We start from the raw sequence: 16,045 nt of genomic DNA on the forward strand, positions 1-16,045 counted from the left end.
AACTTTTTTAGTAAATAAAGATATTGGCTCCTAGCCTGGTGTATAGCTCAGAGGCAGAATGACTGCCTAATATATACAAGGCTCTAGATTTAATCTCTAAAACCACAAAAAATAAATAAATAAAATATTAAAATTAAAATAAAGTTACATCCCCCTCCTGGAGAGCCAAGGTGGGCCACAAACCCACCACAGTGTATCTGCCTTTCTGTACCTAGTGGTCACTTGTGGGACCAAAGAGAACAAAGAGCTCTTGAATGAGTTATGGACTGCTGTAAGAATTAGTCTCCAGGAAGAGAAGCCACTAACGCTTCCCTGCTGGCAAGATGTTTTTCCAGATCTAAATTCTTCTAAAGCAAAATGTCTGGATAGTCTGGTTGGATGAACTTAAAAACAAAATCTGGTGGACATTGCAAAAACCAATTTCAAATAGTTTATTCTTTCAGTACTAAAAAAACGCTATAATTATTGTTAGATGCATGGCAATTACAAATAAATGACTGTCCTTTCTCCTAAAATACAAGAAATCAGCTTTTTCTGAGACTTGATAATATTTAAAGTTTGAACACTGAAAGAGCCTTTAACTTGGTTAACAATATTCTAATATTTAAAAGTAACTTTCTTTTAACACAACCCACACTCAGTGAACACGACACTCCTGCAGACATGGATGCAGCAAACTGTGAAAGATTCAATCACATTTCAAGTTCGGGAATGCAGGTAGCACCTGTGTCAACCCACTGACGTGTCAGAGGTGAGCGTCTCCAATGAGCTCATATAATTAATCTCAGTACTCAGGAGGCAGAGGCATGTGGATGGCTTGTGAGTTCCAGGGAGCCTCAAATGATCTGAAGTTGGCAATAAAAACATTCCAAATCTGAAGCTGGAGAGATGACCAAAGTCTGCAGAGGACCCGAGGACCAGGTTAGGGGTCTCAGAGGTCTGCTGTCCTCTTTGCCTCCTACTCCAGGGGGACATAGTTTTAGAGAGAGAGGGAGGGAGGGAGGGAGGGAGGGAGGGAGGGAGGGAGGGAGAAGATAGATAGATAGATAGATAGATAGATAGATAGATAGATAGATAGATAGATAGATAGGCAGGCAGGAGATAGATAGGCAGGCAGGCAGGCAGGCAGATATAGATAAATGGATAAGATCTGTGTTGGGGCTAGAGATGGCTCAGCAGTTAAGAACACTGCCTTCTTAAGAGAGGACCTGAGTTTGATACTTAGCACCCACATGGTTGCTCACAACCATCAGTAATTCCAGTTCTATGGGATCCAATACCCTTTTCTAGCCTCCTTGGGTACCAGGCACACACATGATATAGACACGCATGGGGGCAGAAGACCAATATGCATAAAATAATGCACTACTAATATTCAAGACACAGGTTTCAGTTTTGGAACGTGCACACCACAGCTTAATCACTGATACAACCATAAGTGCCCCTCACTGTCTCCAACAGTGAACATCCAGCTCCTCGTTCATCATCAGACACTCCGGGCATCACTGGAAACTTACACAGTAAACGTTCTACTGAGCGGATGACAGGGGTCTGAGGCTCCGTGGAGACTTTAGAGAAGCTGTTTCGAGGCTCCAGTTGAGCTCCTCAGACCTGACACATGGTCTGAGATGCTCCAGGACTTCGGGATTTCAATTCTTACGCTAACAATCTACTCACTGGCAAACTGTGCCATGAGTTTAATATTGATATTAATTTTATTTTTCTTTTGTTTTAAGTGAAAAATTGCCCTACACTCTGAACTATTTAAGCACACAAACATAAGGCAACTCGGCACCACCTGGCACGAGCAAAACTGAAGCCAAGTCTGCAAGACACTGGTTTCACGTTAAAGAAGATAACCCACCAGGAAAAGCATCCCCCATCGTCTTCAACAGTACTCACCTTTAATTCTAAACGAGTAACTTCTTAGAAATATTAAGTGAAAATAATTAATGATGCTAATTAAGGAATTTTATATACTTTTCCAAAAAAATTCTACTATTAACAGTCACACTCCAACACTTCGGCAAAACCACATTCTACAGAACTCCTCGGCTAAGGTATTTAGTAAGAGCCAGGTGCAGTGGCTGAAGGAAAAGCGCCATGAGTTCAAAGACAGCCAGGGCTAAAAAATGAAACTAAACAAAAATCCTCTCATACAATTTAACTGAATCACTTACTGCAAGCAGCCCACCCTGACGGCTACAGGAACGTGGGGGAGCTGTGTGGCCCACTTCAGCGTCACGTCCTGGTAAACATGCAGCATGTGGTCGTGGTTCCCAATCAGGGTGTTTACTGTGCCTTCAGACACTGCAGGTGAGAGATACAGAACGAAAGTACGAAAAGGACCATTCAGAGGGTGGTATGCTGTGGTCTCTTTGGTATCACACACTAATTGTATTATCTTGGTTTTAACACATAAAGATTTTAGGTGATAAGACATTTAGCTTGGCAAAAAAGAAATAAACCATTTCAAAGACAGAAGTGCAGATATCAGCCAAGGTGTTTGCATTTCATCTAGAAGGTATGAATTCTATTAACATGTCACAAATCTAAACTAATGATTGACAGGCAGTCATTGCAAGCCATTCTGTTAGACAGCCTTGCTCTGCTTAGAAAAGAGTGACATTCTCATGGAAGGATTCTTGAATAGTCGCATTATGGGGAGCAGTATGAGCTGGAAGCCCGTCTACAGGGACCTTACAGAGTCAAGGGCTGGCAGGACCACGTGTGCTTTCTATCAAATGTCTACAAACAGTGAAGAAAGCTATTTTCCTAGATGTTTGAAAGGTGTGTCTGGGTGTGGCATTTTCTGATGTGTGCACGTATATATACGACAGAGTCAGAAAGGATAACAAAGTCTTCGCACTCACCTGAGCAATACGGCAGAAAACAGCTGGGGCTACAGTCAAGCTTCTTCATGAATCGAATCTGCCCGTTATCCTTCAGGCAAAAGAAGTTTCTCTCACCAAGCACAAAAACAGAAGACGCTGACTGGTTAAAGGGGATGATACAAATGTCAAGAGCTTGCTCTCCGATGTTCAGAGTCCAGTCCACCTGCAAAGCAAAAGCCAGCAGTGATGGAGCTGTTACTGCACCCACCATTTTCATATCAGCGAAAATGAAGAAACTGCTTTACAGCAAACCAAGATGTCTAACTTCTTAGTTTTGTTTTGAGGCTGGCTTGCTTACCATCACTGTAGTTAGTATTTTATAGGTTTGATCCGACCCCTAACCAAGTGATATTAACTACTCAGAGATTCCAAAGCATGCATCAGCAAAGTCACCTATGGAGCAGTGGAAGAGTGGTCGGGGGGCACTGACATGCAGTAACATACTATATACACAAAAGGCTGCACAAGTTCTGAATGCCTGCCATACAGAAATAACAGTGGCTAGAGAGATGGCTCAGCAGGTAGAGGACCAGAGTCAGGTTCCCAACCCCCACGTGGTGACTCACAGCCATTGGGTTCTAGCTACAGGGGACGATGGCCTCTTCAGACCTCCACAGGCACACACAGACACACATGTGGTATATGGATGCACATTCAGACAAAATATCCATGCACATACAATAAAAATAAATATTTATTAAAAATGATATATTTTGGAGATTGATTTGTTAGACCTGATTTAAATATTAAACAATGTACACATTAATCAAAACATCACATGGCAATCCATATACATGTTCATGTTTTATATATCATTGTAAAAACAAATTTAATCTTTTAAAGCTATGTTTACCTTGCAAATCAATAAATCACACTCAATAAAACCCATAGTTAATACTGCTGTAAACATGATGTTTTGCAACAAAGACAGCTCTAAAATGTATCCATGTGTACTCCTGCACTGAGTCGTCACCAAGTGATGACAAAGTGATGACAGGAGTACGGGCAGATTGGTTCCTCGACACTAGGAACTACCCGGGGAGAAGTCTACTCCCGTGGAGCATGCTCTATTTCCAGTAGATGCTTCTTAAAACAATGAAAGGATAGACAGAAAGTACATGCAGAATGTTTTTAGAAGAGTTCAGCAAGAGTTAACATTTTAAAATGATATATGTGTAAGGATGCACGTGAGGATGGCTTCACAAGAAGACAAAATCTACACCAAAAAGACGTGAACAGCTCAGTGAGCATCAAATAAACTAACACTAGTAATCTGTAAAAAGGGAAGAAGCCCGAGCAAGGCGGCCCATGCCTATAACTCCAGCATTCGGAAGGACTGAGAGTTTAAGGCCAGGTGCTCATGGCTGGGGAAGTCATCAGTGGACCCTATCAGTTACAATACTGATGTGCCCTGACAAGATGGGCTCAAGGCAATTGTGGCATGACATTACGGGGACATCAAACCACTGCTGGTTCTAATTGTTCCTAAGATCCGGGTGGTGGTGGCGCACACCTTTAATCCCAGTGCTCGGGAGGCAGAGGCAGGCGGATCTCTGTGAGTTTGAGGCCAGCCTGGCTTACAGAGCGAGTTCCAGAACAGCCAAGGCTGTTATACAAAGAAACCCTGTCTTGGGGGTGTGAACAGCGACCCCAAACAGATCAAAGAGCGGAGAATAAGTGACTCTGGGATGCTGGCCTTAAATGGGGACATCTGTAATACTCCTCCAAAGTCAAAGGATCCTCAGGAAGAGAGAGGGGAAAGGATATAAGAACTAGATGCTGGGGAGGAAGGGCACGAAAGGTGCCTTCTGGACACGAAGAGCCACTGCACTCTTGAACTCGCCGTGGCTATGCCTACCTGTACAACAGCGACCTCAGATCAGGCCTGTCACCCTCTGCCATGCGTGAATAAAGGGCTCTTATCCCCACACGCGCACTGCACATGCGCACTGCAGGACGATGGCAATTACTAAGAGCTATGGGACAGCACTCATCGTCCATGGTGTAGACTCTGCTAAGTTACCCACGTTTCTGTAAATTCCCACTCAAGTTCATACAAGCTGTGGTGGACTGAATGGAAATGGCCCCATAGGCTCAGAGAGTGACACCATTAAAACGTGTGGCTTTGTCGGAGGAAGTGTACCACTGGGGATAGGCTTTGAGGTTACAAATGTTCAAGCCAGACCCAGTGTCACCATCTCTTCCTGCTGCCTGCAGAACAGAAATAGAACTCTCGGCTTCCTCTCCGGAACCACGTCTGCCTGCATGCTGCCATGCTTCCTGCCATAACAATAATGGGCTAAACCTCTGAACTGTAAGCCAGCCCCAGTTAAATGCTTTCCTTTACCATAGTTGCCGTGGTCATGGTGTCTCTTCACAGCAATAGCACACTAACACACAAGCAAACACAATTACCTCAGGAGGTTCAAATAAGACTTAAGGTACCCAAGTAGGAGAAGCCATGTTGGGGTGAAATGTTTCAGTTAGAGAGTGAGAAGGTAGCAGGGGTTATTAAAATGCCCCAAACCTGAAATACACATGTATGGAATTGGTAAGAATTAAAAAAAGTTAAAGAGTTTAAGTATAACCTTAGATACATAGCAAGTTTAAGGCCAGCCTAGACTACATTAGACCCCTTCTCAAAAAGAAAAAAAAAGTAAGGTGGGTCCCTTTAAGAGACAAGCCATGCCCACCCCCCACCCCTGTCCACCGCCAAGGCAGGCAGATCTTCCTTCCTGCATCAACAAGTAAAAGTTATCAAATCTCTCTCACACTGCCTTCCATAGCCTTAAAAATACTTTTCATTGTACAAAAAAAAATCTGTCACAGTCATTCTGATATAAATATGCTGCTGTTTATACAATGCATATATCTAAAACTTATGTTTTCACAAACCCAACGAATTCTTGTGAGTTCCAGGGAGCCGAATTGAAGAATCCACCTTAAACAGGTCAGATACACCCCCTCTCAATTCCCTGATCCTAATTTTTTTTCCTAAACTTAACCTTGTCCTCTGTTCTGCCAATACCTTAAACAGGTGTAAGAGACACCAGACATTTCCATACCACAAACACCGGACAGGAGCAAAGAGACCAGCTACTCCAGGATGTTACCAGCACCCAGCCTTCTCAGGTTCTCCCCTCAAGATGAGGCCCACAAATAAGCAGGAAGTAGTCTTAAGAATCCACCGCCCCAATCCTTTAACCTGTTGTGCCTAACCTCCCACCTTTTTATTATAAAAAGAGATGGGAATATAGTGGTCTGTCCTGTCCCTTTAAGAGACAAGCTCTGCCCCTCTCCCACTCTCTGCCAAGGCAGGCAGATCTTCCTTCCTGCCTACAGCCCAAGCCCTTTCCTTTCTGTCTCTCTCCCAAAGAGGTAGCTGCTGCCATGGATCCTCTCCTCTCCCCACCCCACCCCTGCCTCTGGTTCTCTTTCTTTCTCTCTCTCTCTGCCTCTCTCTGCCCTTCCCCTTCTCCCCTTCCCCTTTCCCCTCTACAACCCACTAAACAAATATCCAACCTCACTCTGCATGGCATGCCTATCCATCACGGTCTCTCACCAGCCACGTGGCTCCTTGCCTGGGATCCGCTGCCCCTTTTATGGCCCACAGGCCACTAGGGGAATGGTGCCATTTTATTTTTACCATTACATAAGGAAAGAACAAATCTAAAGAATTTGAAGAGTCACTTTAAAGATATAGTTGGCCTTCTGGCTAAAAAGACATGACTTTAGATATTAATCTACCTCCTTTAGGATTAAAACAGCTGGTGAACATCTGCAGTAATGAGTCTGGCCAGAAAGGGAGATGTTGTCAATGTGCACATCCGTGGGAGAGAAGCAGCTCTGTAACGACAGGGAGATGAGCCCGACTGCCACAAACTGATGCAGCACTGTGCTCACCCCTGCTGGACACGTGGTACAAGCCACGGCACTAGCACTTGACGGGCTGGCCCGAGAATGTCAGGAGTTAAAGGAGAGTATAATCCGGTCTCAGAAAGGACAAAAGGAGGAAAGGGAAAAGGAAAGTGGGGAAGGGAGTGAATCATTCAAGTAGCATTTCATCAGATGCCAGTGAACACATGAGCACTGCATCTCCCCACACTGTAATTTGCTAGAAGTCTAATATTGATGACAGCGAGGTGTAACTCAGGTTGGTAAGTGCATAACTAAGAGATAAAGATTCATCCGAAATAGCTAAGCATACCGTAATCTGAGATCTGGGATTAAATACTTTCATTCTCTAGGTACTGAGTATTATTGTCTGACTTCACAGGGAAACAGCACACAGCCTAAGCTTACCAAATATATTAATTTGTAAATTCCCCCACTTCCAACCAAGATGGGACAACATGATAGGATTCAGTATCTTGCCTGAAACAACCACAAAACGCAGAGAACACATAAAACAGTGGTTTGTAAGACAATAAGAATAATGATAATGCCTTATACACAAAACAAAAACAGCACCTCCAGCCACACAAGAGTTCTTTCAGAGCAGAGTTCAGGGAGGGTGGAGCCAGGCAGAGCATAACAAATTTACTGAACTGAGAAGATGAATTCAGAGGCCAGAGAAACCAAGGCAGTTAGAGTTGACAACACATACAATGAGAAGACCAACCCTGGGAGACGTATAGAAAGTTCACCTCAGATGTCCACCTGAGAATCCATCAGCATATTTCAGAAAGAAACCAGAGAAGACCAGGGAACCCTCCCCCAGGACTCCAGGTAGCAGTGCCCAGCATCCACACAGAACTGAATCTGTGCTCAAAAGTTTGTAGCCCCGGGGCACTGGTGGGGCACACAGAAGGATCTGGTCTCATGACTGGGGAAAATAAGCTATACAATAAGTAGTTTTGCTCCACCTAATAAATCTTTAAAACAATGTTCAAAGAGATCAAACTGTTTTCAAACAACTGTGTCCCTGGACAAAGCTTAGCCTGTAATAATTAAAAAATATCTAAAATGCAATAAAATAAAATTGACTATACCTGACATCTAATAACTTTTAAATTAACAGTCATGCAAATAAAATCAAACAGGAAATGTGATTTACAATGAAGAGAAATAAATCAACTAAAACTAACTCAAAACAAATACAGATGTTAAGAATTAGAAAAACAAGATATTAAATATTATAACTTTCTATCTTCAAAAAGTTATATGAAAATACTGGAGATGCAAACGTTCAAATTGAATTCACAGAAACAAAATCTATACCAAATGAGTTGCATTCCACCAGACAGAAGTTATTAGTGGTCATGATTGCAGCAATAAAAATTAGCCCAAGTGAAAGAGCAAGAATAAATGACTTTTTAATGGGAAATGAAATCACTGGATGGTAAAAGGCTGTCTGAGGCCCAGGGCACAGTCTTTGCCATTGCAAAATTAGTTAATTAATTGAACAAAATAAAAAAAAAGATCAGTGAGCCGTGGGGAAGTCTTTAGCAAGTTAAGTACATGTATAATTAGAGTACTCCAAAGAGAGAGAGAGATGAGCACACAAAATATCTAAAGGATTGATGGCCCATTTTTTATGAAAATTGTACATTCACAGATGCAGGAAACCAACAAGTACTAAACCTGAGAGACATAAAAGGGAGAAAGGAGAAGAGAAAGGGAGAAAGATGCCAGAATCTGAACTGCTCAAAATAAGTGTTTAAGGGAAAAAAGCCTAAAAGTTAAGTCAAGGAAAACTTGTATGAACAGAGAAATATAAGGTATAAAAATTTCATACTGAAGAGATGTTTTTCTGGGTCAGCAAAATGGCTCAGGGAATAAAGAAGCTTGCTGCCAAGCATGGAGATCTGTAATCATTCCCAGGACATAATAGAAGGAGAGAACCAACTCAGTAAACTGTCCCCTGGCAGATACACAAACACGCATGTGTGTATGCACAAATATATACAGACACACACACATAAACACACAGGCACACATGGGTCTGGCGACACACAAACTTAGTAAGTAAGTTAATACATAAATAAATGTACAGATTTTTTAAAGAGGCTTTTACAAAGCGTGAGAGTGAGGTGAGAACATGGGGTGGAGGAGGAAGGTTAAGAGGAGTGGGTGGTGATGAGCCTGGAAGAAAGGGTGTGACCAGAACACACACGTGTGTGAAACTGACAAGGAACACACTGTTTTTATACTGCTGTTCTGCCGAAGGCACTGTTAGACTCATAGATCGGTGTTCTCAGCCATCATCAGAGAAGCGTCCTCCTGCAGCAGACAGAACAAACACAGAGACCCCTCAGCTGGACAGTATGCACAGAGTGCAAGACCTTGGAGCACTCAGCCCTAACTGGAACGTCTCCATCAACCCTCCCCTCAGGCCTCAGAGAAACACAGGGAAGAGGAGGCACAGTGTAAGAGCCAGAGAGGAGGAGGACACTGAGAAACAAAGTGCTCCAAACATGGCAGGATGGACACACACACACACACACACACACACACACACACACACACACGTGCAGAGCCTGCACACGTCTGAGCCAGATGGAGCCCATTGCTGGGAGGGGAAGCAGATACAGTCCCTATCCCAGAGGCAATTTCCAATGGCCAAACCACCTAAAAGGAAAAGCTCCGTTTTCTCCACTGGAGTTTCACTGGGTACACAAGTCACAGATAAGGCCAGGCTCCACGCCCAGCAATGACGGCCAAGAGAAAGCAAGCTCAGTAGCGTTTCTGGAGGGATCTTTGTCTTGTAGGCTCTATTTGAGCTTTACTTTTTCGCTCGCTTTATGGATCTCTTGTTTATATATTATGGTTTCTGATTTTGTTTTTATGGGTTTCTTGTGTTACTATTTTTCCTGTTTGTTCTGTCCTGCTTATTTTATCTTATTTATTTTTATTTTTTATTACTATTTTGAATGTCTGTTTTCTAATAAGAGAGACAAAGGGTGTAGATTTGGGTGGGTGGAGAAGTGGGGAGAATCTGGGAGAAGTAAGAAAGACATAATCAGACTATATTGTATAAAAAAATTTACTTTCAATTAAAAAGTAAAAAAAATGCTTCATCTTGATTTAACATGGGTTGGTCATAATGCATCTAGAAATTCACCTGTTTTTATTTTAATTTCACATATGTGTTCTGTACCTATATCCTTTCACTGACCCCCAACTCTTCCTTCCAACCCCTCCCCTGCTCCTTTCAAAGTCCTGGTGTGTGTGTATGTACATGTGTGTATGTGTTTGTGTGTGTGTGAATATACACATACAATCTGTTGACTCTATTTAGTACTGAACTTATTAATATGTAAGTTTTCACAGTTTCTAGTTCAGTGGAAAATAAAGATTTTAAAGCCAAGAGAGGTGGAGGAGAGGGAAGAAAAGTAAAGAAGGAAGGAGGAAGGGAGGGAAGAAGGGAGAGAGGGAGGGAGGGAGAAAAAGATGAAAAATAGACAATTTAAACAGGTGTTTGGAATTAATTTCGTGCTGGTTTACAGTCTCTTCAATTGAAAGCGATGCTGTCTAACCATCCACAGGGTGGTGGGGCTACCTGTGTTCCGGGGCATCATGGCATGCAGAGGAACATGCTCCACAGCTCAGCAACAGATCTTTGCCATTGGTAGAACTACATAAAGAAAACTTATCAAAATATAATTTTTATTTTCTTCCAAGAATTCTCTAACAAATATGATTATCTGTGGCATTATTGAAATCTTTATATATTAAAGGTCTTACAACTAGTCTTTTTCCAGAACCAAGCTTTTGCTGTTCCGTCTCCTGCTTCTTGTCTGCATCCGTCGCAAAGGCAAGCACCTGGTACCTGTTTGAAAGGGACAGCAGAGGACACATGACTTCATCGTTTAAAGTGAGGATCACCTGAAACTTCAGAGGTACAAAATCCATAAACACTGTGAGAGGCATTTTCTTTAGTTCTAAAACCCACAAATTTTCAATTAAATTTTAGTGAGTTTTATTATGAGACATGATATGATATCATGTGATAACGATATCCACGTGTCGCATCTGTGAACCCAGGACTACATCGAGGCTCTCGGGAGAACTGCGTACAGCAAATAACTGGGGAAAGTTCTAGCACCTCAATACCACACACCAGAAAGAACTTAAGTAAAAAAAAATTCATATAACATAAAAATAAATAAATCATTTTTTTAAAAAGTTGGGTGCTGGTGGTGCACACCTTTAATCCTAGCACTTGGGAGGCAGAGGCAGGTGAATCTCAGTGAGTTCAAGGCCAGCCTGGTCTACAGAACTTTCAGGATAGCCAAGGCTATGCAAAGAAATCCTGCCTCAAAAAAAACAAAATAATAACAACGAAAACAATTTGTAATATACTCAATATACAAGTAAAGTTATCCAATAAAGTTTAGGTTTCATTATTTCCTACTAATTAATATAATATTTTAGAATAATTATCTACTATAAATTAAAAAGAACTTCAAACAGATTCCTTTTCTTACTATTAAATCTCATTATTTGTATTGTACTTCCAGGGCTAAGATAAAACTTATAAAACATATATATTCAGACAATCCCTATCGACTAAGACAAAGACGTCTGAGAACATGGGTCCAGCAGCCTGATGAAGACAGTGTGGAGGATCTAAACACATGCGGACGAGCAAAGGCAGAGGCTAAGGTGCCGCTGGGCAGAGCACTTACCCAGCATACACAGCACAGGGGCTCAATCCCAGCACTGAAGTGTATAGCTACTCAGTATCACACAATGCTATGGTTTGAATGTGTCCCCCCCAACTCATGTGTTAGAAACTCAATCCCAAAATGTTACATGCTTGGAAGAAGGAGCCAAATGGACGGCCATCCACTCTAGTGAGTAGAAGACAGTCACTGTGCTGATCTGACTAAGGAAACTTCCCACAGCCCCTGCGTCTGATACCTGGTCCTCAGCAGGTGATACTATCTCAGAAGCTTGTGAACCCTGTGCAAGTTGGAGTCTAGCTGGATGAAGGATGGGGCAGATTTGGAGGCTTTAGAGCATAGCCCCACCTCCTGTCCCCTCCGTCTCCACTTCCTCTGTGAGGATGAGAATGTCGCTAGCCAGCTCCTCCTGTTGTCAATGAACTCTGCTGCTCTGGAACTGGAAATCAAAACCCTTTTCTCCTCTCGGCTGCCTTTGTCGGGATACTCTAGGACAGTAATGGGCAACTAGCCAGTAGTAACTGTATAGAAAAAGTATATTAAAAGGAACTGTAACAGAAAATAACAGTGGACAAAACTAATGCATGATCTAACTCATCAGGTGCTTCCAGACTTCCTGTGTGGGTCATTCCAACAACCATGAGTGTCTCAGGATGCCCTGGGCTCATACACAGGATGCACAATGTCACACGATGGCACAGTCAAGTCACTGGGCTCCTGGGGGTTGAGGACAGGAAAAGTGGTATTAAATGCTGAGCAAAACTCTATCATATGGACAAGGAAGGAAGATGTATTATAGAGAAGGAAGCTGAACATATGAAGGCCCATGGGAGCTTAGGGGAAGCGCATGGCAGAGCAGAATCAGCCATGTGATAGAAGCCCTTAAAGCAGGAAGGAGAGGATGTGAGTCTTGAAAAACCAAGTATGCAACTTCAGCAAATATCTACACCTTAACCTTGAAGTGACCTTCAAAATTCAAAGTTTCCAAAGGTGACCAAAAAAAAAAAAAAAATCAAATCTCACATTGCAAGCTCCAAATAGGAGCTATTTTCTTTTTGCTGATTTCAGGGGGCAGAAATAGTATGCAGTTATGACCAGAAATCTCAGAGTTGGTCCTACTAGAACTCAATCCTCAGGCAAGTAATTTACAGAGGTAGTTTACTTCCTGCAGACTCCCGTCTACCAGAGGATGGCATGGATATTACTGAGATTACTGCAAAAATTCCAAGCTCCTTGAGCCCTCTGAAGCTTTTTATATAGCTTCATAGCATATCATTATTTCACCTGAGGACTAAGTGAGCCCCTAAAGTAGCCTCATTAACACCTAGACAGTAAGCAAAGACAAACACAACCAATGCTGACTCCTGATTTCCAAATCCGAACCAGTCTCCTCCTGAAAAACAGCTGAGCAGAGTACTGTAGTACCTGAACATAGCCGACAGCAAGTTAGGTCATGCCCAAGACCAGCGTCTCTATAATGGTTCTCCCTTCGTTCCTCTCAACTGTGACCAAGGATGTGCACAACACCCAGCAATTCCAAGTGGACTTGGAAATATGAAACAAAGAAAGCACTTGATCTTTTTCCCACCATTCAAGTGCTCGCTGACAAAAGCTAAAGAACAAGACCCCCTGTGAGCCTGCTGAAGGAATGCGCAGGCCCAGGGCAGGGCGATGGGAAGAGAGAGAGCCAGAAGGATGCTCAGAGCTGAATGGTGCTGGTCACAGACAAGCAAATTCAGGTGCACTGGTGACATGACCCAGCAGCTGATCCACAGAACACCAATTACACATGCAACCACATGATCTAGTGCCCTGCAGAGCACATCACAGAAGCGGCCACAGGCTGCTGAAATATGAACTGTTGTAATACAGACCACAAAAGTCAGCTCCCCATGTCACCTGTCAAATGAAACAGAGTTGTCACCCCAAGGAGGACCAGGAAATTTGGTCAATATTTGACTGGAGAACTTAACTGGAAATCATAATTCTGTGTACAATGTCATGGTGACCATTTTCACCATGACACAAGTATTCTTATCATATCAAGAAAACCATTTTCATTAAATGATACAAGGAACAAAACAGAAGTTTTCCAAATATAAATTTCTTTTTATTTCTCCATAAAGTTCATGTGAAATATCTACTGTAAGCAAGGGAGTGGTACTAAGAGGCTAATGTTGATCCCTGAACAACACCTCACTGAGAAGGAAGGAGTGGGAGGAAGCAGAAAGGCCTCCAGACCTAGTGGTGAGCAGGGGAGGAAGCAAGAGCATGTCAGACACTAGGGACAGCAAGAGTGAAAGACAGGAGCAAAGCCTTTCCCTTGGCCAGAGCCTCAACCTGGGACCCATACAACCTTCTGAACGCATTCACTCAACAACCTCAGCTTTCTCTACTGAAAAAGGCACTAGACTTGCAGAGTCGACTAAGACCAGCCTCTTGACTTCAGGCAGTACCCAGAAGGGTGTGGCGGGATTCCAGCCAGCCAGCTTCTGTAGGATACAGGTCCCTGCACAGCTGCCCATGGGAAGCTGACAAGACTTGGAGCTGTATTACGAAGCCTCCTAGAGGAAGGGTACCAGTCATTTGTTTAAGTTTACTTCTCTAATGACTCTTGCAGTTACTCCTAAATAAAAGACTTCAAGCATGCAAAAGCTCATCAGTTAATACCTTCAGAGTCCACCTAACCCTGGTCAGAATGGGTATCATAAAACATAAATGAAAACAAGTGCTGGTGAAGACGCAGAAAAAGGCAGACTGATATCCATGTCTGGTGAGAGTTTAAATCTGTGCAGCCACTGTGGAAGTTCCTTAAAAAATGAAAATGGTAGGCAGGTGGTCGTGGTGCAGAGCAGAGCGTGGTGCACGCCTTTAATCCCGGTCTACAAGAGCTAGTTTCAAGACAGGAGAAACCCTGTCTTGAAAAACAAAAACAAACAAAAAAATGAAAATGGTACAATTCTGGGTATATATCCCAAAGATTCCTGAGTCGGCAAAGCACAGAGGTCCTTGCACACCCTGTTTCTAGCAGTCAAGAAACAGCCAGACTAGATATCCACTAACAAGGAACACATAAAGATGTGCTGCGTATACAATGGCATTTTATACAGCTGTAAATAAAAGGAAGGCATGAAAGTTGCAAGAAAGTTGATGCAACTGGAAATAATTGTGTTAAGTAAAATAAACCAAACTCAGAAAGACAAATACTACATTTTGTCTCATGTATGGAACCTAGATAAAAAGAGTATGTTTCTATGTGTGTATTTATAAATGTGTGTTTGCAGGTGACAGGAGTTGGGAGGGGGGAATCTAAGGGAGGTAGGGAACAATGACTGCAGTGGGTTATTGTAATGAGAGCAGGAGTGGGGCTCACTGAAGCCCGTGTATCCATGACCTTTCTCCTCCCTCCTTCCCCCTTCTCATGGGCCACTTGGTAGTGAGCAAGTGATTCTGTCAGGAAAAGAGAATAAAAGATACTGCAAAGTCTGGACACGTGGCCAAGAGGACTGAAACACCGAGACTCTTAGCCTCAATCAGGACAAACAATGCTCCCACAAAGCAAATCAGGGAACAGGAGGCTCAGCAAAGGCTCTTACCACCACGCTTGATTCCGTCCCCAGATCCCACTATTGGAAAGAAAGAATCAAATTCTGCAAGTTATCCTCTGACCTACACACACACACACACACACACACACACACGAACACAACCCCTATACAATAAGTAAGTGAAATTTAAAACAAAAAGGTACAACTGGCTAATGAGGAGGCTTAGAAAGGAAAAGTACTTGTTGTTAGGCCTGACTATCTGAGATTGATAGTAGATGGAACCAAGTCCCCCAAGGTATCTCTGATATCCAGGCATGTACCATGCCAAACATGCCCTGCCCCAGACATGAGTCCACATACACTCAAAAATACAAACACACACACACACACACACACACACACACACACACAAATATGAAAGAAAACAAGCCTGGCTTGATAGTACATGTCTATAATGCTAAATTGGAGGCTGAGGCAGGAGGATTACAGCCTTAACCAGCCTGAGATGCAAGAGCCAAATCCTTCCTAAAAAAAAAAACAGAGAAAGAAAAGAAAAAAGAAAAAGAAAAAACACTTGATTCTAAATTAAAATCATTTGCAGTTTATATTGACAATGATGAGTTCTGTGTCTCATCCACAAGCCTGGGGCCTGGGGCCTGGGATGTGTAAATGTCATTAACAACAGGCAGACCAGGAGAGTCCTACACACACTAAAGCTTGAGGCCAAAGTCCATACATGCTCCGATCTGAATATAATTAACTTTAAAGTAGTTAAATATCAATATCAAAATGAAGGTGAACTATGTCTTAAAAGCCCATTCTATTAGTCAATTACATTCTATTAAGTGACTACAGATAGGCTTAATGAGGCCTCAAGAAAAAGGAACCAGGAGTTTTCATGCTTTTCTCTTCCTAAATTTCCCTGGTGACTATCATTTAATTCAATCTATTAAACTTGAAAGCATGCATACATATA

General features: G+C 42.6%; 1 protein-coding gene across 5 annotated transcripts in view; it reads right to left on the minus strand.

The window, feature by feature from the left end:
* Nucleotides 1-16,045, minus strand: part of Bbs9 (Bardet-Biedl syndrome 9) — a 402,621-nt gene that overhangs the window by 271,609 nt on the left and 114,967 nt on the right. For all 5 annotated transcript variants that reach the window (XM_050124914.1, XM_050124916.1, XM_050124915.1 and 2 more), the window contains 3 exons: nucleotides 10,581-10,665; nucleotides 2,874-3,057; nucleotides 2,181-2,310 (listed from right to left, as the gene is read on the minus strand). In XM_050124914.1, coding sequence (XP_049980871.1) covers nucleotides 2,181-2,310; nucleotides 2,874-3,057; nucleotides 10,581-10,665 — 399 coding nt within the window. The remainder of the gene's footprint in view (nucleotides 1-2,180; nucleotides 2,311-2,873; nucleotides 3,058-10,580; nucleotides 10,666-16,045) is intronic.

This window comes from Alexandromys fortis, unplaced genomic scaffold (assembly GCF_014885135.2).
Source record: "Alexandromys fortis isolate MF-2015 unplaced genomic scaffold, M_Fortis_MF-2015_v1.1 scaffold_204, whole genome shotgun sequence".
NCBI classification, from domain to species: domain Eukaryota; kingdom Metazoa; phylum Chordata; class Mammalia; order Rodentia; family Cricetidae; genus Alexandromys; species Alexandromys fortis.